Raw genomic sequence first — 24312 nt, forward strand, 5'->3', positions numbered from 1 at the left:
AAAACCTAATGTGCATGTGCAATGAGCTGCACAACACAACAGACAGAGAAAAATCCTTTCAGGCACATGTGCCGGGTGAACAACTTTCATTGGAATGAATAGACACCATCTTGGAACACAGTATCCACTTTTCATAATGCATTCATGTTTTGGATACAGAAATCTGTGAGAAGTGCTTTTAGCTATTTACTGTGTTTATATTATGCTTCAAGAAAACAGATACCGTACACACAGGAACGCTAACACCTTGTGCTAATCATTGGCTCTGATGCCTCGGTCTGAGAGCTGTTTCTATTCAACTTCTCCTTCTCGTTCTGTTCTGTGGCGCCACCTACTGGTGTCGGTGGTTGAGGTGAGTGCTGGGCTTTCACTTTGAACACATCCCACCTCTCAGGAAGCAGGCCTTTGATGAAGAGCACAGAAAACAGGTAGGAGAACAACAAGATGGCAGCAACGGCCGACAGCATTGAGATGGTCTTAACCGGAGCGTACTGGACATAAACACCGTCCTCCAGAGTGCATCCTGGGAAGTGTATGACTGGCGCTAACCCTAGCGATGGGTCTCCACTGAGCAGTCTTAACGTAAATCCCACCAGCATGCCCATAACAGCTCCATAACCATTGGAGATGTTGAAGAAGAGGACGCAGACGAGTTGAGGGAAGACCACGACGTAGGCCACCTCAGCACCAAGGAACCAGAACATCAGGATGCTGTTTTTCAGGCTGGTGAGTGATGTACCAACCAAGCCCACTACCACCACAGCAGCACGGATCACCCACTGAATCTCTCTGTCTGATGCCTGAAGAAGAACAGGTAAACAGCAAATGACTGAGACTGTGCTGCTTTCAAACACCTCCCTCACTGCTTTCTTCTCTTGTTCCCTCCTCTTCCTAGTCTCTTTCTCCATCATGCCACTTTTTTTTTTATTCCATTGATACTCTCCTGCACTCCATTGCTTCTTCAAAATAAATGCCTCAACTTCGCAATAGCAAACAGTAGTTTAGTCAGCTTTTTTTGTTGTGATGCAGAAGAAGTGCATTTTTTCACCTGAGGCCTCAGGATGTTGTTGTATATGTTGACAGTGAAGACAGAAGCCGCAGAAAGCAAAGCAGAGTCAGCCGATGACATCACGGCGGCAGCCACACATCCAGTACCGATAATGGAGATAAAGGACGGGGTGAGGTGCTGCAGGGCAATGGGCAGAACCAGAGCTGCTTCCCCACGCTCATATGGAGATGGAGAACCATAGGAAGTCAGGTTCCAGTCTGAGGCATGGACACAAAGGAAGGAAAGATTAAATAATGGTCACATTATCTGTCTGAGTGATATTACTTCGTAGAACTAAGCACTGTGTGATAAGATATAAGGAGCACAGTTGATCTTTTTACCAAGTCTTACCATTCAGTTTACAACCATGCACAGCGTCGACCAGTGGTTTTGATAGTCGACTAGTCAACTAATCGACTATTCTGTGAAACCCCTACTGCAGACTCTTGGCCATTTTTAAAGATTATCTTAAGGAGGGATGCCTGTAACTGGTTTAAAGGCTATTCAATAGACAAACATCAGCGTGTGAGACTCAAACTCTTAATTCTTGCCGTTACTAAGGATGAGTCATAGGGATCCATTTTTGGCTCCCTCCTGTTTACCATTAATATACTGTTTTGTCTCTACTGTGCATCAGATTCATCTTTATGTTACAAATGACCTTCTCACTGCATCAGACAAAGGACTTGTCTCTATACTTGTTTTGTTAGATCTTAGTGCTGCATTCGACACCATTGACCATCATATCCTATTACAGAGACTGGAACATTTAATTGGCATCAAAGGAACCGCACTAAGCTGGTTTAAGTCGTATTTATCAGATCGATCTCAGTTTGTACATGTTAACGATGAATCCTCCATGTACGCCAAAGTCAGTCATGGAGTTCCACAAGGTTCTGTGCTTGGACCAATACTATTCACCTTATATATGCTTCCTTTAGGGGATATTATTAGAAAACACTCCATACATTTTCATTGCTATGCAGATGATACCCAGCTATATTTATCGATCAAGCCAGAAGAACCTCATCAGTTAGCCAACCTCCAAGCATGCCTTAAGGACATAAAGACCTGGATGACCTGTAATTATCTGATGTTGAACTCAGACAAGACAGAAGTTATTGTTCTTGGCCCTGAACACCTCAGAAATACAATATCTAAGGATATTGTTACCCTAGATGGCATTGCCCTGGCCTCCAGCGCCACCGTGAGGAATCTCGGAGTTGTCTTTGATCAGGACATGTCCTTTAACTCCCACGTAAAACAAACTTCACGGACTGCCTTTTTTCACCTCCGTAATATTGCAAAAATCAGGAAGATCCTGTCTCAAACAGATGCAGAAAAATTAGTCCATGCATTTGTCACGTCTAGGCTGGATTATTGCAATTCCTTATTATCAGGCTGTCCCAATAAGTCCCTGAGGACTCTCCAGCTGATCCAGAATGCTGCAGCACGTGTACTGACAGGAACCAGGAAAAGAGATCATATTTCTCCTGTATTAGCTTCTCTGCACTGGCTCCCTGTAAAATCTAGAATAGAGTTTAAAATCCTTCTCCTCACCTACAAAGCTCTTACTGGTCAGGCACCATCATATCTTAAAGAGCTCATAGTACCTTATTACCCAACTAGAGCACTGCGCTCCCAGAATGCAGGGCTGCTCGTGGTTCCTAGAGTCTCCAAAAACAGAACAGGAGCCAGAGCCTTCAGCTATCAAGCTCCTCTCCTGTGGAATCAGCTCCCAGTTTGGGTCCGGGAGGCAGACACACTCTCTACTTTTAAGAGTAGGCTTAAAACTTTGCTTTTTGATAACGCTTATAGTTAAGGGCTGGCTCAGGCCTGCCTGGACCAGCCCCCTAGTTATGCTGCTATAGGCCTACACTGCCGGGGGACTTCCCATGATGCACTGAGCTTTCCTCCTCTCCCTCTTCATCTTTGCACATTCATCACAGTCCAATGCATGTTACTAACTTTATTTCTTCCCCGGAGTTTCTTTGTGCTTTGTCGACTCGTAGGTCGCTGTGGATCGTGGTCCTGGTACGCCTGGGTGCTGCTGCCGCCATGGGCCTGCCTGACTCTCATCACTACAGTTATTATGTTTAGTCGTGGTTCTGTCACTATTAAAGCTCCTATTATTAATCTCAGCTAATATTACAGCTATTTCTACTGTTAGTGCTGCCATACATCTTTGCCTACCTATCTGTCTGTCTGTCTGTCTGTCTATCTGTGTCTCTATGTCTATCTATCTGTCTCTGTCTGTCTGTCTCTCTCTCTCTCTCTCTCTCTCTCTCTCTCTCCCTAAAACCCAACCGGTCAAAGCAGATGACCCCCCCACCTAGAGTCTGGTTCTGCTCGAGGTTTCTGCCTCTTAAAAGGAAGTTTTTCCTTGCCACTGTCGCCAAAGTGCTTGCTCATGGTGGGAACTGTTGGGTCTCTGTAATAACATTATAAAGAGTCGGTCTAGACCTGCTCTATTTTGTAAAGTGTCATGAGATGACTTTGTTGTGATTTGGCGCTATATAAATAAAATTGAATTGAATTGAATTGAATTGAATTTATGCAGATGATACTGGTTTATATTGTGTTGCTGAATCTGTCTATTTAGCCATTTAGAAATGACAACTCTTAAATAATGATATTAGATTCATATACAAATTGTTCTTTTTGAACGACTCTAAAAGAGGAACGAGTTAGTTCTGTATACACCCCTTGAGCTGAAGAACAAGTTGTCCATGAGCACACACCCACTGAACCAAAGAACGAGCGACAGATTCTCGCTCGCACACATCTCCCAGCTGTAGCAGGGCGGGGGGGTAATAAAAAAGTAAAATAAAGAACCTAAGGAGTCACTCATGACTTGGTTCGCTGGTAGCGGGTGAGTGAAACGAACCGGGTTGCTTAAAAGAACCAGTCTTCTCATCACTACTCCTAAAAGACCTTTCGCAAATACAATTTTCAACATCCAGATAGTTTACATCAATTTTGCACATCTCCACTCTGAGCAGGTTTAATATTGAGGGGATCACATAACACAAATAGTGTGGCATCTGGCTTAATTACAAAGAGGATTGTTGATGCAGTTTTCTTCTCAGTTGTGGACGACAGGATTCATTTGTAGACATGCTGTTATCTCCACTCTCACTGTTTAAAACAATCAGCTCTTCATTTTATATGGTGATTACACCTGGGTTTAAAACCCCACAGTTTGCTATGTAAAAAAAAGAAGGCCACCTTGGTCTATGCCTGAGACCCGCTGAGCAAGTTATGCAAAGTCAAGATGTGGGTGTTTCTTTAGTTTCTCTTACTTAACTCTGGTATTTACAGGTCTTGTTCTTTCATTAACACAGGTGCATAAAAGTCGAAGCTGTTATTACCTGTTGATGCAGCGGCTGCCCCAAGCAGTATAGGAGGTATCCCAAATATAAGAAAGACGAAAGCAGCAACGCAGCATGTGAGCTTGGCTGTGGCTGAGGAAGAAGCCGACAGGGTCCTCTGGTGGAGGCACTGATATCCCAGACTTCCCAGTGCCTTAAAAGTAAAACACTTAGTTGGTTAATTGAATCACTAGTGTGGCATCCCCATTGGGTAAATGCTGCAAAATGTCTGCCTGCTATTATCACTGAGGGATTCATTCAGATGAAAGGGAACATTTCTTAAACTACACAACTACAGTCAAAGAATAGTTAATTTCCCCTTGACATTTGCAGACATACTGTTTCAGATACTAGGCTCTGGCTACAACCTATGGGGTGCCGATTGTAAAGTGGCAAACATTTCGCCACATTTAGCTCCAAACAGCCTGTATAAAACTAAATAAATAAACTATTCACATGAAGGCCTCTATGCTTGCTAACAGTTAACTACACGCATAGTCCTACCACAAAAATACCACACTAGCTAGCTAATTCTTGTCTCATTTGTAACATTCAGCATTTAGATTTAACATTTATATTTCATATTTAACATTTAGATTTAACATTTAGATTTCATATTTAACATTTAGATTTAACATTTAGATTTGATATTTAACAGTTAGATTTGATATTTAACATTTAGATTTAATATTTAACATTTAGATTTAACATTTTGAATTGCATTTGATATATTCCATATTGTTGTTTCCTTACGAAGAATAAGAAATCATCAATTATTATCCAGGTCTTTTCCAGCCCCGGTTTTCCAATCCAGGGAGCGTGTAAGGTGTTGTTCATCAGCGTCTGGCTAATGTCCAAGGAGGAAGGGTTCATCAAAACAAAGGGAACACAGAGCCACTGCAGAGACAAATCAAGATGTAAAGGATTAACACACACAAGTCTTTGATGCCTTGTGTGAGAGTGTGAAAACAAAAAGCCTGACACTCTAAACTAAAAGTTCAGCAAACTCACCAAGCTAATGAAAATGAGGACAAGCTGTATAACGTCTGTGTAGGCCACAGAGTAGAGACCTCCCAGCAGGGTGTAGGTGATGGCCACAGCAGCAGAGATCCAGATGCACACAGTGTAGGACAAATCCAGGACCATACTCATGGTTCCTCCTGTCAAACATATTGTGTCAGTGATATTTTATGACCAGTTGTTGTGGTTGATTTTCTTCTTGTTGTTCAGCCTTCAATAACTTTGAATAAATAACCACTATACTAACGAAACACTGCTTAATTTACTACAAAGTAGTTTATTCTTCGGATTGCAGAAAGTACAGTACACATCTGGAATACAAAGGGCCTGGATTCAGAATGCAGGATAACAACATTTTTGTCTGCATCAATTTTTAAACCATACTAAGCTCCTTCTGATAGGATGGGATGTAACTGGTTGGTCAATAATTCAGTTCAGAATTGTAAACACACAGTTACAAATATATGAATAAGTAGTAATAAGTGCTTACGTATATACCGTACCTAAACCAATTAGTGTTGTAGGCACCCAGGCCACATCAATAGACAGTGAAACCAGGGATAGTCCAGCTGTTAGTAGTTTTCCATACTTGGCATGGAAAGGGTCCATCATCGTCACACACTTTCTCTCTCTCATTGGCTTGGCAAACACCAAGCCAACTTGTTTTTAAAAAATAACAGAGCATATTACAATCAGAAAAAAAAAAAAATCAATTGAGGGGGCAAAAACAATCTAAGTTCTGCAAATTTAAACGCATCAGTTAGTCTTAACCGAGATGGTAAAACGGATACTCATGGATACTCATGTCGCATGCCACCACAATATTTTTGTTCAGTGATCAACCAAAAAACATCAATCAATTACCAATTCTTACCAATGGATTAATTAGTCTACATGAAAAGTTGTCAATTTAATAAAAATGTAAGTAAAGCAGTGGCAGTAACAATCTTCACAGAAATTACGAAATGATCTCTGTTAAGACATTTCATTTCTCTCCTGCTTCTTCTGCCAGTTTCCATCACATTGACATGTAACTTTGTTTTTCAACTGCATAATTACTGGTTATATAAACTGTTGATTTTAAGGAACTAAAAAAGGTATATATACAATTAATCTGGTGGCACACTTCAACCTCCATATGACAGCATGACTCTCAAGTTTATTGGTAACTTCAGGGATACATGCAATCATTTTTGTGGGTTAGATTGTGTAGCATTAACTTTTTGCTACTGTTTACAAGAAACAAAGACGGTACAGACTTCCCTTAAGCCAACCAAATCTGCTGTGAAGATTCATTTTCCTTTTAGTATAGGTCTTCAGCATTTGGGCTGATTTTATAAAAACGCAGATTGGCCGTCTCAAGGGAAGTGAATACAACTGACTAACTGCTGACTGGGAAGACAATGTGTCAACACAAATTTTTGGGGGGTTTCATTAATGTCAAGTTATGAGGCAGCCTAGGTCATTAATATTCCTGTCTAATATACAGCGATTCCTGCTTTTTGACGCAGATTGTCAGGCTGTATTTGTTGTGTTACACATGCAGACATACAGCATCCTGTCAGAGGTCATTTCAAACTCTTACCAATAATAAAAGATGAGCTGTATGCTGTTAACATCATGATTGTCCAGGTTAGTCCCATAGAGGGCGTGTACACCATCTCAGCTGTGCCAACAATTAAGCCTCCTCCGACCCACGTAGCTACAGGATGGATGAACACACAGCAAGACATTTAGTGGACAAACAGCAGCTATTTGGACAGAGGACAAAAGGTTCATCATTGCTCAAATTGACTCGTCTACTGATCATAGACATGTCAGTTTGTTCAAAACATCTTGTTACTTTATGGAAATTGTTTGTCATCTTGCAGCCAGCAGATATAACACAGACACAGTAAAGAACTTAATAAAGATATTTTACATTCTTAGAAGTATATTTCCTTAAGAATCATGACTTTGTAATTCACAGTCATACAGTTTAGGGGTGCTGTCCTCACCTGTCATTGTGAAGATCCCCACCACCCAGCTAATGCTCCGGTTTCCCAGCAGGGCCATGTCCATCCCAGTGGCTGCACTTTTCTTCTGTTCCCTTTTGGACTTGAAAGAAGCCCAGATGCCGGTCCCAAGGACCAGCAGGTAGAACAACACCATCACTACCACTCCTGGGATGTTGACAGCCATGATGGACTGGTTGACTTGCTTTCCCACGAGCTGAAGACTGAGTGACTGACTGAGTGACTGACTGAGTGATTTACTATTTTGGAAAAAAGGGATAACATTCCAGTGAAACAGGAAAAACTAAAACCTCCTGCACCTTTAAAGATACATTAACACCCTCTGGTGGAAATAGTCAATCACAGGGTTGGTTTATTGACAAAGCTTCTTGGATGAGTGGCAAATATTGTGGAGTTCCCACCCCTAATGACGAATGGTTGGCAGTTCTCCACCGGTTCTCAGCTTCAGGGTACAAAACTCCATCAGTGCGAAAATGCACAGCTTGGCAGAGGCTTAGTGAAAGGTCTGATCAAACAGTCTGTTAGTTGAATTCTTGTAGGCAGGATAAACGAGAACTATAACTAATGCTGATACTGGAAGTAAAGTGGTATCAGGTAAGAGTATGTCAGGGTAAGTACTCTTTAAAAAAACTGACGAGAAAATGAGTGAAACAAGATTTAAGTTTAGATTTAAAGACCTCAACATAGTTAGACTGTCAGATGTCAGCAGCAGGAGAAGATTATTCTAGAGAAAATGTCATGGCCGCCTGAGGTCCCCTGTGCCATCCATGTCCTTCAGTTCCCAGGCCACTTGACCCTGAATCCCTCTTCGGGACCCCCTCCACCCACCCTGCTTGGTGTTCCTGACTGGACTGTTGGGATGTCTAGAATCCGCGGGGGGAACGGGGAACTCTGGATTGGGCCCAAACGCAGACAGAGGAGGCAAAATGATACAGTTAAAATTGATGAAATACGGTCAAATGATCTGGTTTTAGTTGAGATCCTAGCTGCGGTGTTCTGAACCATCTGAAGACTTCAGTTTATCTGAAAAATTAAAAGTCACCCAGTTTGGAGATACATGGTTTTAACTGCACAGCAACAGCTCTGAATCATTAAGTTTAGACAGTGATCGTGCTGAGATGTTAAATCTTCCATATTAAACATGACTAAATACACACTGTCTGATATTCTTTATGAAGAGGATGTGATTAATGTATATTGTAACAATGAGGCAAGATGATTTACTTTATCTCTGGTGTCACCCCTGCAGTCAAGGTCAGTTCTTTAATATATATTTTGGCCACTAGATGGACACATAAGACTACTAATTAGCCATCGATGCCAGAGCAACAATATGTTACCGCCTTGGATTAAAGTTGTGTTCTTGTTGTTGCTGTAATTGTCACATTGTCCTAAACATCCATGAGCTGGGAGTGGTACAACATGTCACACGTCACAACTTCTAACTCAAGTCTTATCTCAGTTTAAGGGACAGTGTGTTGCCTTTGCTTGACAATCTGCGCATTTCTTTTACCTCTGTAACTTTCCATCTTCCAGGCTCCAAAGAGAAGCAAGAGCATACTGAATGGTGAAGAGACCTATCCAGAAAGTTTTATTTTCATTTTACGTACACGCCTAATTCACCTCTCACAACATTCACACAGAACAGCAACCCACATATGAATGCAAGATAAATTCAGGTAAGATTCAATAAAGTGAGAGGAAAATCAATGAGGAACCCAGCTGACGGTTTGAAGATGGTGAGGTTAGTCCTGGAGTGTTACTCTGTTGAAAGGTCAGAAGCTGTATGTGATCACATGAAATCACATTGTTGCATGTGTGCAATGTAGTGACTAGCAGCCAAGGATCATTTCTGAAAACAGAGTCGACCATCCACCCCTCTGTAACTTTCCACTCAGGCCTTGGACGGCCCAGTGAAAGATGGGAGAAGGAGAAGAGGCAGCAAGTAAAGGAAAGACGAGCAGGACAGAGAGGAGAAACTTTCCATTGTTTTTATATTCTGTCACTCTCGTGCTAAATGTTGCCTCAAGGTCTGCAAAATGTTCTCTTTATCTTTGAAATCCTGCTTTGCTTTGGATAACTGTCTTCTCAGTGGAGACAGAAACCATGTCAAACCATATCACAGCAAACCCCTGCCTGGTAGAACGGGCTAATACAGAATATCTATTTCCAAATGGTCCAAATACATTTAACATTAAAGTCTGGCCTGCTGAACTAAGACGTTTTATAAGGTTTTAGTAAGTGATTATATAAAAGGTTTTTCCCCACTAGTATATGTTACACAGTATTTCTTGTACAGGCTTAGAGAGGAGAAAGAAGCAGAGGGGGGGAAGGCTATGGTCACTAAAGTGGAAGAAGAAGAAGAATTAAAAGCAAAGATAACAAAACAGAATAGACACTCCAAAAACATATAGATACAACAGAGGAAATACAAACAACAAAGATTAATGTGCCCTATAAAACCACAAATTCAAAGGCCTGAGAGGAACGCTAACACCTTGTGCTAATCATTGGCTCTGATGCCTCGGTCTGAGAGCTGTTTCTATTCAACTTCTCCTTCTCGTTCTGTTCTGTGGCGCCACCTACTGGTGTCGGTGGTTGAGGTGAGTGCTGGGCTTTCACTTTGAACACATCCCACCTCTCAGGAAGCAGGCCTTTGATGAAGAGCACAGAAAACAGGTAGGAGAACAACAAGATGGCAGCAACGGCCGACAGCATTGAGATGGTCTTAACCGGAGCGTACTGGACATAAACACCGTCCTCAAGAGTGCATCCTGGGAAGCGTATGACTGGCGCTAACCCTAGCGATGGGTCTCCACTGAGCAGTCTTAACGTAAATCCCACCAGCATGCCCATAACAGCTCCATAACCATTGGAGATGTTGAAGAAGAGGACGCAGACGAGTTGAGGGAAGACCACGACGTAGGCCACCTCAGCACCAAGGAACCAGAACATCAGGATGCTGTTTTTCAGGCTGGTGAGTGATGTACCAACCAAGCCCACTACCACCACAGCAGCACGGATCACCCACTGAATCTCTCTGTCTGATGCCTGAAGAAGAACAGGTAAACAGCAAATGACTGAGACTGTGCTGCTTTCAAACACCTCCCTCACTGCTTTCTTCTCTTGTTCCCTCCTCTTCCTAGTCTCTTTCTCCATCATGCCACTTTTTTTTTTATTCCATTGATACTCTCCTGCACTCCATTGCTTCTTCAAAATAAATGCCTCAACTTCGCAATAGCAAACAGTAGTTTAGTCAGCTTTTTTTGTTGTGATGCAGAAGAAGTGCATTTTTTCACCTGAGGCCTCAGGATGTTGTTGTATATGTTGACAGTGAAGACAGAAGCCGCAGAAAGCAAAGCAGAGTCAGCCGATGACATCACGGCGGCAGCCACACATCCAGTACCGATAATGGAGATAAAGGACGGGGTGAGGTGCTGCAGGGCAATGGGCAGAACCAGAGCTGCTTCCCCACGCTCATATGGAGATGGAGAACCATAGGAAGTCAGGTTCCAGTCTGAGGCATGGACACAAAGGAAGGAAAGATTAAATAATGGTCACATTATCTGTCTGAGTGATATTACTTCGTAGAACTAAGCACTGTGTGATAAGATATAAGGAGCAGCTTACAGCCGCGCTGTGCCTAAGTACATCCTAGCGTGACTGTAGACTAGGGCATTCACGACTTCTGCTCCAGATGATTAATCGCAGGAGATATGTCGTATTGTTTTCACCCAATAACAATGATCAATTCTGTCAAAAAGGTCTCAAATACAACCAGTAAAAGGTTAACTAATGTAGGCGGGACTAACCTGCACCATGCTAAAACCACAGATGAATGATTAGTTTACAACCATGCACAGCGTCGACCAGTGGTTTTGATAGTCGACTAGTCAACTAATCGACTATTCTGTGAAACCCCTACTGCAGACTCTTGGCCATTTTTAAAGATTATCTCAAGGAGGGATGCCTGTAACTGGTTTAAAGGCTATTCAATACACAAACATCAGCGTGTGAGACTCAAACTCTTAATTCTTGCCGTTACTAAGGATGAGTCATAGGGATCCATTTTTGGCTCCCTCCTGTTTACCATTAATATACTGTTTTGTCTCTACTGTGCATCAGATTCATCTTTATGCAGATGATACTGGTTTATATTGTGTTGCTGAATCTGTCTATTTAGCCATGTAGAAATGGCAACTCTTAAATAATGATATTAGATTCATATACAAATTGTTCTTTTTGAACGACTCTAAAAGAGGAACGAGTTAACTCGATTCACAAGCGGGAGTGAATCCAAAATCCTGCTTCTGTATGCGCATTTGTGCATAATCATAATCAATTTTGCACATCTCCACTCTGAGCAGGTTTAATATTGAGGGGATCACACAACACAAATAGTGTGGCATCTGGCTTAATTACAAAGAGGATTGTTGATGCAGTTTTCTTCTCAGTTGTGGACGACAGGATTCATTTGTAGACATGCTGTTATCTCCACTCTCACTGTTTAAAACAATCAGCTCTTCATTTTATATGGTGATTACACCTGGGTTTAAAACCCCACAGTTTGCTATGTAAAAAAACAGAAGGCCACCTTGGTCTATGCCTGAGACCCGCTGAGCAAGTTATGCAAAGTCAAGATGTGGGTGTTTCTTTAGTTTCTCTTACTTAACTCTGGTATTTACAGGTCTTGTTCTTTCTTTAACACAGGTGCATAAAAGTCGAAGCTGTTATTACCTGTTGATGCAGCGGCTGCCCCAAGCAGTATAGGAGGTATCCCAAATATAAGAAAGACGAAAGCAGCAACGCAGCATGTGAGCTTGGCTGTGGCTGAGGAAGAAGCCGACAGGGTCCTCTGGTGGAGGCACTGATATCCCAGACTTCCCAGTGCCTTAAAAGTAAAACACTTAGTTGGTTAATTGAATCCCTGTCAGGTAAATGCTACAATATTTCTGCCTGCTATTAACACTGAGACATTCATTCAGATGAAATGGAAAATTCCTTAAACTATACAAATACAGTCGAAGGATAGTTCACCTTGACATTTACAGACATAGGCTGTGGCTACAACCTGTCTGATTCTTATCATGAAAAACTATCCACAATTTAAATATTTTTTTTATTTAACATCATTCCAAATATCTTTATCAAGACTAGAGTGAATTGAATATTAAACCTGCTCAGAGTGAATTGAAATATATACAGTATATATATACTGAATATATATATATATATATATATATATATGTCATATTGTTGCTTCCTTACAAAGAATAAGAAATCATCAATTATTATCCAGGTCTTTTCCAGCCCCGGTTTTCCAATCCAGGGAGCGTGTAAGGTGTTGTTCATCAGCGTCTGGCTAATGTCCAAGGAGGAAGGGTTCATCAAAACAAAGGGAACACAGAGCCACTGCAGAGACAAATCAAGATGTAAAGGATTAACACACACAAGTCTTTGATGCCTTGTGTGAGAGTGTGAAAACAAAAAGCCTGACACTCTAAACTAAAAGTTCAGCAAACTCACCAAGCTAATGAAAATGAGGAGAAGCTGTATAATGTCTGTGTAGGCCACAGAGTAGAGACCTCCCAGCAGGGTGTAGGTGATGGCCACAGCAGCAGAGATCCAGATGCACACAGTGTAGGACAAATCCAGGACCATACTCATGGTTCCTCCTGTCAAACATATTGTGTCAGTGATATTTTATAACCTTTGTGTGAATATTACAATTTCATATTCATTGTTCTAGTCATATTTACACAGCATAGATACGAATTTGTATCTATTCATGCATTTATTTTACTTAGAAATATATGTTTATATATATGTGTGAGTAAAGTGCTTATGTATATATCGTACCTAAACCTATTAGTGTTGTAGGCACCCAGACCACATCAATAGACAGTGAAACCAGGGATAGTCCAGCTGTTAGTAGTTTTCCATACTTGGCATGGAAAGGGTCCATCATCGTCACACAGTTTCTCTCTCTCATTGGCTTGGCAAACACCAAGCCAGCTCGATTTAAAAAAAGGACAGAGCATATCACATTAGAAAAAGAAACTCAAATGAGGGGGCAAAAACAAAACAATAAAAAGGAAAAATGATATGGAAGGACGGGCTTGGTAGAATGTCGTAGACAGCCTAGATCAAAAATCTGAGTTGATTGGGCTCAAAAGTTGGCTCCTATCTTGTCCAGGCTCCCTGTTGCTGCATTCCAACCATCCTGCTGGCTCGCTCCTCCTTGACTGATGCTCCTGGATCAGCACCCTCCTGTCGTTTCCCTGTGTCTTGTGGTAGCGTGGCGTTGTATTGCCCAAGCCAGACCTTCCATCTGTCCCCGTGTCCACCTGCACTTTGTGCATTAGCATTACCTCTGCCACCCACCACATTCGTCCTGTTCTGGCCTCGATGTCAGCCTGGGAGACGTTTGGGTCACAGGATTCACGGTATTGCAGCATCTTCCTCGTGCAGGTCATATTGGAGGTCTTCAGCAACTGTGGCTAATTATGTTTTGTAAATGTGCATCTTGCCGTCTCAAGGGAAGTGAATACAATTGACTAACTGCTGACATCATTCATGTTAACACTGATGTAATTTTTGGGCGGGTTTCATTAATGTCAAGTTATGAGGCAGCCTAGGTCATTAATATTCCTGTGTAATATACAGCGATTCCTGCTTTTTGACGCAGATTGTCAGGCTGTATTTGTTGTGTTACACATGCAGACATACAGCATCCTGTCAGAGGTCATTTCAAACTCTTACCAATAATAAAAGATGAGCTGTATGCTGTTAACATCATGATTGTCCAGGTTAGTCCCATAGAGGGCGTGTACACCATCTCAGCTGTGCCAACAATTAAGCCTCCTCCGACCCACGTAGCTACAGGATGGATGAACACACAGCAAGACATTTAGTGGACAAACAGCAGCTATTTGGACAGAGGACAAAAGGTTCATCATTGATCAACTTTCAGTGGCATCATCTCATGATAAGATCATACCATATTATCGTAAATGGTCTTCACCTATATAGCGCTTTTCAACCTTAATGGTCACCGATGGAGACCGAGCTGCTATGCAAGGTGCTGGCCTAATAATTCAATCAATCACTTTAGTTGTTTATTGATTGTGCATCTGTGAAACAAAAACACAAGTTTACAAGGCAAGGCTCATAAACACAACATAAAATTAAAATGTAAAAACAAGTTTACATAAGTTACATAGTAACTCCATCATTAAAAGTGGCAGCTTTTAGAATGGAGAATATACAGAATATACTGTACAAAAAACTGCAATGTTAGTTCTATTACTGTCTTTTAACCTGGTTGAGGTCTGCTAGTAAATGCAACTTCAAATATTAGCAGTTTATGCTGCTGAGAGACAGAGACAGAAGAGTCCTGTTGTAGGCGCAGATCGGCCGGACACTGGTGAGTGTGAGTGCTTTTATCACCCTACATGTCGTTGGCTTGTTGTTAGCTGTGTAGTAAAGATATTATCTAAAACCCTGCAAGCACTTCACCAGCTGTGATGACACCAGGCCCTGAAGTATCTTGCCTTCTAAAAAGAATTACTGACAGTGCGTTTAGAGCAACCTCCATGCCTCTGCCTTTCATGGGTTTGTTAACGCTGGTTTAGAACACTAAACCTCAAGGATAACCTTGTTTTCATGTTCCTCATTCCTGCTAAAACCCTACAACCACTTATTAAACCCTCGTATTTCATAGCCTATATTTCACTCGGCTGTTGTGGGACTGATATTTACATTTATATTCACAGACATGTCAGTTTGTTCAAAACATCTTGTTGCTTTATGGAAATTGTTTGTCATCTTGCAGCCAGCAGATATAACACAGACACAGTAAAGAACTTAATAAAGATATTTTACATTCTTAGAAGTATATTTCCTTAAGAATCATGACTTTGTAATTCACAGTCCTACAGTTTAGGGGTGCTGTCCTCACCTGTCATTGTGAAGATCCCCACCACCCAGCTAATGCTCCGGTTTCCCAGCAGGGCCATGTCCATCCCAGTGGCTGCACTTTTCTTCTGTTCCCTTTTGGACTTGAAAGAAGCCCAGATGCCGGTCCCAAGGACCAGCAGGTAGAACAACACCATCACTACCACTCCTGGGATGTTGACAGCCATGATGGACTGGTTGACTTGCTTTCCCACGAGCTGAAGACTGAGTGACTGACTGAGTGACTGACTGGCTGAGTATCTTAGAGAAAAAAGGGGATAACATTCCAGAGAAACAGGAAAAACTAAAACCTCCCCCACCTCGAAAGACACATTGATTTTGTTGTGACTTGTATGTAGAAAACTAAGATACAACACTTTAGATGTTTTATGTTGTCTGATGATTTGTCTGTTTTTAAGCCCTGGTCCTTGGAGAAACAATGTATTTTTCATAGTTGAAATTACAAATAAGCATGAACTTAAACTTAGACTAATTATTTAATTCAAACTAAATTATTCAAGTAATCAACAGCTTTTGCTCACTTTCATGCGGCGCTGAACTAAACTAGTTACAATAAACACCCCATTGCCATTGGACCTTTGCATGAGATAGTCTGATTTCCTCCCAACACAGGAACCACAGAACATGCGCATGCGCAGTTTCTGCTTGAATTCGATTGGTCCGTTTCAAACTCAGACCGCGGCTGTGTTGTTGTGTTTAGTTAGCTCAACGTTAGTTAGCAGTTAGCAGCACACAAAAGAATATTCGTCTGTCTCAGAACACAACTTAATGTCCCAAATATAACCGTCAGGTAAGTGTTGTTGTTGAGTAATAGCCCAGTGGAGTGTCATCGTTGAGTTCTTTTCAGAAAAGTAAACGGACATTTGTTAAACTGCTTGTTATACTTAACGTTAACGATTATCTGTTGACAGGTGCGGGGCTGCTAGTCATCTGAAAGGTTTCCGCTAACCAGCTTGTTAGCTAACTTGGCTTGACCGAGAAACGTGTAACTAGTGAGCATAATTTGAAACGATTCATTTTAATATATCGACTGAAACAGATGACTTTAACAAAAGGACTTGGTTTTTGCTCAGTAACAACCCCCACACCACTTTACGCAACACTTTATTCTGAAACGTTAGCGTCAAAGTTTGATCATTTTCAGTTCACGTTAAATGTCTGCGGTATGTGAACCAACGGCTGGTTAACAAGGCTGATTTAGCTAACGTAAAGAGTTGCTTGGTACAGTCCCTGGCGATTTGTTAATGTGTCGATATACAAAAGTGCCAGGTTTTTGAAGGGCGTTGCGTTACTTACTGTACACTCCCTTAATTTTGTCTTTGTTGAAGGGCAAAGTTAGTGCAAGTGAGGTCACTTGACCTTTTGCCTTTTTGATACTGTTTTGGTTTACTCTTTTCCTTGTTTATTTATTGCAGGATGATGGAATCATGCCTGAACAACAAGGCTGACAGACGGGAACAGGTAGAGGGCGACCATTTGAAGAGAGACCTCTCATCAGAATTCAGCACCATACCAGACTCACAGGTAAAATCTGGTAATTAGGGGTCCAAGCACAAAGTGCAGGAACCCTATTGTTTTTGTATTGTTCATTATTACCATTGTTGTTGTGATTATTCTTCTGCTGATGAAAGGCAGGTGTACAGTAATGACTAATAATGAATAAACTGATCTTAAGGACGTCTGTGTCAGGACAGTGTTTTTGTGGTCATAACATTCTCAGTCTTGTTTTACACAGTTGAAAAAAATGTCTCTTTTTCAAGTCTGTCTTAAAACAATAGTCAGGTGCCCATTTAAACATTGAAACAGGTTTTCCTTGCTGAAACCATTCATCCTGTTCATAAAACAGGTTTCCGTGAATACAGCCCCTTTTTAGTTTCCAATGGAAGTGTTAGGGGACAAAATCCATAGTCCTCGTTGAGTGTAAAAAAACAAACAAAAAAACGTATCTAGAACTAAAATGAGGCTTCATCAGCATGCGCATGGTGTAAGGCAAAGAAAGCTAGTCCAGTACTTGGATGAGCCAAATTGACAATCGCTTGCTTTCAGTCAACAACTGGAAAGTCGGGCCACATCCACACTAACATTAGAAATTTTGAAATCGCCATGTGATTTTCAGATAATTTTCTAAAAGTTTGCAAATTCCCACTGCATTGTTTTCTTAACCTGCTAGGGAGATGCACACTTTTTAAAATGTATGTTTATTCGACCTAATGCCAAAAAAGTCTTGTCTTTCACTTTCCTCTTGATGTTTGCAGCATTCCAGCATCGAGGAGAGAGAACACCTTCAGGTCTTCCTCCGCATCCGACCCTTCACCTCAGCAGAGGGCGATAATGGAGAGTCGCAGGTAAAATACATTAGCTGCTTGGTTTTCTGCTTGTCAAATCTCTGTTTATGGTTTTTACTCAAAGTACTGAAATTTCAAGACCCTCCCAAGAACAAACTTTGCTTTATAGTTCAGGTTTTCTGCTGTAATATTCTGTAAATAGATGTAACTAAAAGAGAGAAAATAAATTTTTGTCTTGTTTGTCTCCCTTTTTTTTTTGTTTTTAATAGGACTGTGTTACCATCGAGCCCCCTGACACAGTTCTGCTGAAGCCTCCCAGTTTGTCCCTCTCAGCGAGGCTTAGCACTGACAAATCCCTTCCACAGACTGGGCAGCGCTTCCAGTTCTCTCAGGTTGGTGTTTCCTGGCAGACAAGAAAGCTAAAAAAAAGTGGTGCTCCCATTCAAGAGTAGAAAGTAGCATGAATTTAGAAATAAAAGTATGTACAAAATATAAAAAATGAGAAATAGAAAATAAAAATATACACATATATTGATATTTTCTTCTTGTTCTGAATATATCGTCACCTGTATGTGATCCGTTTGGGTCTTCCTTCATTTTTTTCACGTAACAATAAGGTCACAGGCCAGAAGAGGTTGAGAAATGCCAATATGAAAGGTGGAGTGTTTTTATTACTTTTTATTAAAGAGTTCCTACAGTTGACTACTTTTTCCTTCCTTTCCTCCCTCCTTCCTTCAATAGGTGTATGGTCCTGAGACAACACAGAGAGAGCTGTTTGAGGGAACAGTAAAGGATTTGGTGAAAGATGTTCTCGAAGGGGGAAACTCTCTGGTTTTCACTTATGGAGTCACTAACGCTGGGAAAACCTTCACATTCTTAGGTCTGTTCCACTCTCTCTTACATTTAAATAGTCCTGCTATTTAAATTAAATTTAAAATGACTGCTAAACTCAATTAAGTTAAAGAAACTGCTGAAGTTTGTAATGTTGTAAAGTGTTTTTTAGGTCAGATGCAGGAAAGCTCTTTTTCAGCAGTTCTCTGCAGCTTTTTGCACGACACCCTGTATGACGGATCTCATGTGTCTGATCATTGTAATAGCCACATGGAGTTACGCAATTTTCAGTTTAGCTCAAGCTGTGTCTATCTATGTAGTAAAAGCATAATTTACATTAGGTAGGTGTTGTAACTTTCTCATTGTAGATTCTGCTTTGTTTGGTGTGTTGGTACCACATACCAAGCTCACCTAGCTTGCCTAGCTACCTGGTACGCTGTCAGGAGATCTCTGCCTGATGTATTGTCAATAAAAACACAATAGGAGCAGATGAAATAGTGAGTGGGTGCACTTCTTCCCTGCCTGTGCTGAAACTTATTATTAAAGTTGAAGTAGGGCTCTACTTAGTTGAAGCATCTGGTAGCATCAGTGCATAGCTTTTTTTTTAAAATGTCATAATGACAAAAGACTTTTGTACAGTAGCGTTTTCAATCTAATAAAGCCTATTAAAAATATGAAGTTTTGTTCTTGATTTTACAATAAGCCAACAGCTGCTGTCAGATCCGGTGTTATCATTGCACTGATGATAATGCATGCACATATCTGTCTGAGGACGAAATGACGCTGTTTTTCAGACATATTTCTGAGATTTTAATGATAATAGAAGGACCCAAACAATATGCTCTTGTCACTCCAGGTCCAGATGCTGATGTTGGTATCCTGCCCAGGTCCCTCGATGTAATTTTCAGCAGTATTGATGAACAGGTTTTCTCTGGGATGAGCATTAAACCTCACCGCAGCCGAGAGTTCACAAGGCTCACCAGGGAGCAGCAAGCTGAGGAAGCGATGTTCAAGAGAAACCTCTTCAGACAACTTAAAGAGGTAGCCTGTCTGTCCGAGGCTGCCTTGGACATTCAGACCAGCAATAACTGGCAGCATGTTAGTAGAGCAGCAGGATGCATTCAGGGGCGGTACTGTAGTGTAGGTCACCTGTGTTTTTGCAGCACTCAAACACGCAGTCACTGTAGTTATGAGTAGTAGTAGTTATGAGTGAGTGAAAGGCAAGCCATTAGGCATTCTGTGTAGACAGCTGCATTGCTTAAAATAGATGTGTATCTATTGTGCATGAGACTGACAGCTGAAACGCCTCCTATGTAGGCAAGCCTTAAGGCCTTTGATGGGGCTGTGAGAGGGCACAGGGGGGGGACACTGACCAGATGGTGAAGTGACATTCACAGCTTACTGTGACGATGGAAAGGGTAGAGTCAAATTTCATTCAAGTTGACGTTGGCTCCCCATCAAATTTAGACTTTCTTGATTCTTGTGATTCTTTAGGGCTTCAGTATGTTGGAAACCAACTAGTTTGTACAATGTGTTGTCTAAAGGCAAAAGTGTTTCCACCTGTTCTGAATGGCCACGCCCAAAGGCAAAAAGCCCGCTAACTCGTTGCCTCCCTCTTTCCTCTTTCAAGAATCCTACAAATGAGGTTAAGGGTGCTCCTTTATGGTGATGTTTATGGTGTTGCAGAGGTATTACGTACACTATAATTTACTGCTTAGTGTAAATCATCGTGTAGCTCTGTAATTTTTCCACCATCCTTTCCTCGTAAAGTGAAAATGGACCTCAGCTCAGGAGGAGCTGCCTTTTTTGATGGATGGTTTTGAAGTGTTTGTTTTTCATGTCTTGTTTTATCAGCTTTTAGTAACTACTCTTGTGAAGCGCTTTGACATTGCTGTAAAAAGTGCTATATAAATAAACTTGTATATTAATAACTGTAAGAATTTGTGTCTTTGATGCGTTTTTAATATTTTCATCTTTACTCTTTGCCTTTTAGAGTGAGAAGAGCAATGCCAGCTTGTTAAACTCGACCAATAAGACTCTCCTTGAAGGCAAGATTTGAATTTGTCTTACAATCTATTGTTTAGTTATTGTTTTCTCTGCAGCTGCACATCTGACACTGAAACTACCTGTGCACTGTACAATCTTTTTACTAATTCTGACTGACAGCACAGTCAGTGCAGTAATGTTGTATTCCAAAATGTATTGTTTAACCACGGGTAAGGAATGCATTTTTAAAATTCTCATCCTGTGTCCGTGTACTGTAGTGTGTTTCTACAGGCCATGATTTTGAACGTTTGTCTCTTTTGCAGGCCCCTCCACGCTGTTGACGGCTGTAGCAGCGGAGGACAAAATCAGCCCAGAGGTGGAAACGCTCACTAAGTTCTCCGTTTGGGTTTCTTTCTGTGAAATCTACAATGAAAACATTCACGACCTCTTGGAGGTGGTACCCAGCGGGGCCCTGAGGAGGACCGCACTGCGCCTGTCGCAGGATGTCAAGGGCAACGCTTTTGTCAAAGGTTTGAAGGGCGGGGGGGCAAATACCACAATACTTGATTGAAGTCTGAAGCTGTTTAGCAAATATTCTATATACTGTGGCAAAAAAAAATTCAGCTTTTTACACTTTTCCTTATAAGCAAATTTAAAATATACATAAACACATTTGCCTGTTACGGTTTTCCTTGAGCCATATTTTTGTCAATATTTTAAAATAAAAGTTTTTTCTCTCACCAAGCCAGGTTTTGGTTCTATGCGTTAAACCTCACAGATTTGTGTGTGCGTTTGTTTTTAGACATCCTGATTTGCTTTGCTGTTGTTCAAAATAAGACATTATTTATGGGTATTATGGGTATACTTCTTGTGCGAATGAACCCTCTACATTTTCTTTATGACTTTGCGACTTGCCTATGGAATGTTGGTGAACGAGCAGCCCCAACATGTTGAGTTTATGAGTATCCTGTTTTTGTGCATTTGTATTTAGATCTGCGTTGGGTTCAGGTTAATAATGCAGAAGAGGCTTACAAGGTTATGAAGCTGGGCAAGAAGAACCAGAGTTTCTCCTCCACCCGGCTCAACCAGCTCTCCAGCAGGAGGTAGGGACAACATCCAGCAGCATTTACAGATATTTCAAACCGCAACTTAACACTGAGTGCAAAAGTTAAATCAGCATTAATTCCTAGATCACCAACTTTACTTGCAGCTTGGTATGTTACGTGGAGTACATTTGTCAAAGATATTGTACCTTGACAATATTCCTCTTACGCCGGTCCCATGCCAGACCATTTTTATATTCTTATCCCATAAGTCAGATTCAACAAACTGTCTTAACTGCACAAACGTGTCGTAAATTGCTCGTTTCAATCTGCTCATGAGCAGGTGTGCAATTGTTAAACATGATCATAACCATGTTCAATGCCCCAAACCTTTTTATATGAAGCTATTCTTTATGCACCATGTGTGGGCAAGTTTCATTTACAGGAGAATTGACAGTCATGGGAACAAATGAGAGAATATATTCCATTACAGGTGACATTACATGTTTAATTTTACAAAATTTTATTTTATTGTTTTTATTTTAGTTATTGATGTGAGTAACATTTACTGCAAATTAAAAAAAGCATTATAATCCTTAAATCAAACGTGTGTTTTTCCCCCGTTGAGAAAGGCAGATTTCAAAATGCAACAAGATTAGAGAATGCGACAAAATTTAAATCACTTGTACATGTCATTCAAGAGCAAATACGAGTTTGATTCTTGCATGAGTTCCTGTGAACATGGGAGTGGCAGTTTCTACCCCCTCAGTCTTCTTAAAGCCCTTCTATCCTTTCCTCTCTTTACACATTCTCACCTTCTTATTCTATCACTTTTCTTGCCACTTGCTCAATTGTGGTTGTAGTCATACTGAAATACACGTAAAAGGTCTGAGCTGAGCCACTTTACAACTATGCATTTTATTTCTCCATGATTTTGTGCTTATTTCTTCTGGTAATTTCTTCCTTAACAGTCTGTTTATTCCATTTTAATACAAAGTTACTGAAATGTAGGTTCGATTTCCTTTCTCTTTCTGCAGTCACAGTATTTTTTCGGTTCGCATATTGAGGATTGAGGATATTGGGAGTCCGAGGGTCCACGCGGTCAGCGAGTGAGTAAAATGTTAGATTTAACTGGACTATGTAAACATGGTTTTGGGTGTGTAACTTTCACTGTGTTGAAAAAGTGTGCAAAATAAAAGTTTAGTGAAGCATGAAGTGTTGAACATGAATGTACAGCATCTGCTTTTTGTATAAGAGCTCTCATCCTTTTATGTGGATAAATGTTTGTCCTCAGGTTGTGTCTGTGTGACCTGGCTGGCTCGGAGCGATGCGCCAAGACCCAGAATAAAGGAGAGCGTCTGAAAGAAGCTGGAAACATCAACACCTCACTGCTCATCCTGGGAAAATGCATCAACGCACTTCGACACAATCAGCAGGCCAAGTGAGATCATTACCTGTCCGTCATTCCCTCTCTGTCTTCAAATCAAAAGATTTCACGTAATATGAAAGGGTCACTCATGATGTTGAAATCACAGATAGTTAACGCCCAACTCCGAAACTCTGTCGAGCTTTTTTTATCCTCCTTTTTGCACGCTGCTTTGGTTTAGTGTGTGGTTGTATTGTGGCTCTCCTCAACCTCCATAGACAGCTGTTTTCAGCAGCAACAAAGATAAACCCACTGTACACAACCTACCGAAACAGCACCAAACAGCAAACAGACGACAAAGTTTGCGACTAGCTGGGGAAGAAAGTGGAAATGTTGCCAGATATTTTTCTTAGGAGTGAGTGGATTTGATGAATGTAAGTCCAACATTCAGTGTCTGCTAGATGTATAAATAAGAAACGGTTTGCTTAATAAGCTGGTGATATGTGGTGGCTGTCAGCTTATTTTGTTGTTTTTGTACACCCTAGTGGCCAATAATTGATTGATGCAACTTTAAATTGTAGATCTTTGCAGCACAAATAGTTGAGAATGCACATATATCAATGCCAGCTAAGCTGTTTGTTTGTCTGTTCCCTCCCTCAGGCTGCTTCAGCATGTTCCCTTCAGGGAAAGCAAGCTGACCCACTACCTGCAGGGCTTTTTCTGTGGTCGAGGAAAAGCCTGTATGATCGTCAACATCAACCAGTGTGCCTCCATGTACGACGAGACTCTCAATGTCCTCAAATTCTCTGCTGTGGCACAGAAGGTGCATACTCATTTTCATTTTCTCTCTTATTGTGCTTTGCTGTCCGAGCTGCAATTCAATTAGAGTCTTTATCTTTTGCTGTGCTGTGCAATAACACCAAACGTACATCAGGTACATTTGTCCATATATATTACTATCCTTATCTTATGTGAATAACCAAAGTGCAACATCCACATCAGATTTAGGAACTGATCGAAATTCATAAATGTTGCACACTGCAGTGTTAATGGTTCTATTATTAATTTTCCTCTTTTTTGCTTCTGTCTTTTTCCAGGTTGTGGTTCTGTCCACCAGGCCCCTTCCCATCATGTCCCAGAGGTCCAGCAATGAGGTATCCTTCATCATCAACAATGCAGAGGGGAAGGCTCCTCGGGGCAGCAGGAGGAGCTCCCTGATTGGCTGGGATAGTAGCCTGGAGGATGTACAGGTGGGGTGGAGGCGGGGTGACCTCATGCTTTCCTTTATTACAGTTTATACTGCTGCAGTTTGAATCTTCCCTTACTTTGCTTGAAGTATCACTAGATAAATCTTTGTTGCGTTGTTATTA

General features: G+C 41.1%; 3 protein-coding genes across 3 annotated transcripts in view; 1 reads left to right on the forward strand and 2 right to left on the reverse strand.

Annotated features, from left to right (window-relative positions):
* Positions 1 to 239: 239 nt before the first annotated feature.
* LOC139294555 (high-affinity choline transporter 1-like) lies at positions 240 to 7620 on the reverse strand. Its single transcript, XM_070916470.1, has 8 exons — positions 7437 to 7620; positions 7025 to 7141; positions 5943 to 6098; positions 5431 to 5579; positions 5173 to 5316; positions 4420 to 4573; positions 1049 to 1266; positions 240 to 800 (listed from the first exon to the last, which is right to left on the reverse strand). The coding sequence occupies exons 1-8, from the start codon at positions 7618 to 7620 to the stop codon at positions 240 to 242; spliced, it is 1683 nt and encodes a 560-aa protein (XP_070772571.1).
* Positions 7621 to 9944: 2324 nt separating this feature from the next.
* Positions 9945 to 15598, reverse strand: LOC139294556 (high-affinity choline transporter 1-like). The gene is made up of 8 exons (XM_070916471.1): positions 15415 to 15598; positions 14217 to 14333; positions 13314 to 13469; positions 12981 to 13129; positions 12723 to 12866; positions 12192 to 12345; positions 10754 to 10971; positions 9945 to 10505 (listed from the first exon to the last, which is right to left on the reverse strand). Exons 1-8 carry the CDS (start codon positions 15596 to 15598, stop codon positions 9945 to 9947), a joined length of 1683 nt encoding a protein of 560 aa, XP_070772572.1.
* Positions 15599 to 16847: 1249 nt separating this feature from the next.
* Positions 16848 to 24312, forward strand: part of kif20ba (kinesin family member 20Ba) — a 39202-nt gene continuing 31737 nt past the window's right edge. The window contains exons 1-12 of the mRNA XM_070916137.1: positions 16848 to 16955; positions 17687 to 17776; positions 17986 to 18108; positions 18458 to 18596; positions 19404 to 19588; positions 20541 to 20595; positions 20857 to 21063; positions 21525 to 21636; positions 22614 to 22685; positions 22871 to 23017; positions 23603 to 23765; positions 24040 to 24192. Of these exons, the coding sequence (XP_070772238.1) occupies positions 16848 to 16955; positions 17687 to 17776; positions 17986 to 18108; positions 18458 to 18596; positions 19404 to 19588; positions 20541 to 20595; positions 20857 to 21063; positions 21525 to 21636; positions 22614 to 22685; positions 22871 to 23017; positions 23603 to 23765; positions 24040 to 24192 (1554 nt within the window). The remainder of the gene's footprint in view (positions 16956 to 17686; positions 17777 to 17985; positions 18109 to 18457; positions 18597 to 19403; positions 19589 to 20540; positions 20596 to 20856; positions 21064 to 21524; positions 21637 to 22613; positions 22686 to 22870; positions 23018 to 23602; positions 23766 to 24039; positions 24193 to 24312) is intronic.

The sequence above is a fragment of the Enoplosus armatus genome, chromosome 12 (assembly GCF_043641665.1).
Source record: "Enoplosus armatus isolate fEnoArm2 chromosome 12, fEnoArm2.hap1, whole genome shotgun sequence".
Taxonomy (NCBI): Eukaryota; Metazoa; Chordata; class Actinopteri; order Centrarchiformes; family Enoplosidae; genus Enoplosus; species Enoplosus armatus.

What these genes read in the sequence shown, in the direction of transcription:
- LOC139294555 (XM_070916470.1), bottom strand. Translation starts at nt 7,620, where the DNA reads ATGGCTGTCAACATCCCAGGAGTGGTAGTGATGGTGTTGTTCTACCTG. An exon ending in GGGGATCTTCACAATGACAG is followed by an intron (nt 7,142 to 7,436) that starts GTGAGGACAGCA and finishes TCCATCCTGTAG; the next exon opens with CTACGTGGGTCGGAGGAGGC. An exon ending in CAGCTCATCTTTTATTATTG is followed by an intron (nt 6,099 to 7,024) that starts GTAAGAGTTTGA and finishes TTTAAAAACAAG; the next exon opens with TTGGCTTGGTGTTTGCCAAG.
- LOC139294556 (XM_070916471.1), bottom strand. Translation starts at nt 15,598, where the DNA reads ATGGCTGTCAACATCCCAGGAGTGGTAGTGATGGTGTTGTTCTACCTG. An exon ending in TCCTCATTTTCATTAGCTTG is followed by an intron (nt 12,867 to 12,980) that starts GTGAGTTTGCTG and finishes TTGTCTCTGCAG; the next exon opens with TGGCTCTGTGTTCCCTTTGT. An exon ending in ACAACATCCTGAGGCCTCAG is followed by an intron (nt 10,506 to 10,753) that starts GTGAAAAAATGC and finishes GTTCTTCTTCAG; the next exon opens with GCATCAGACAGAGAGATTCA.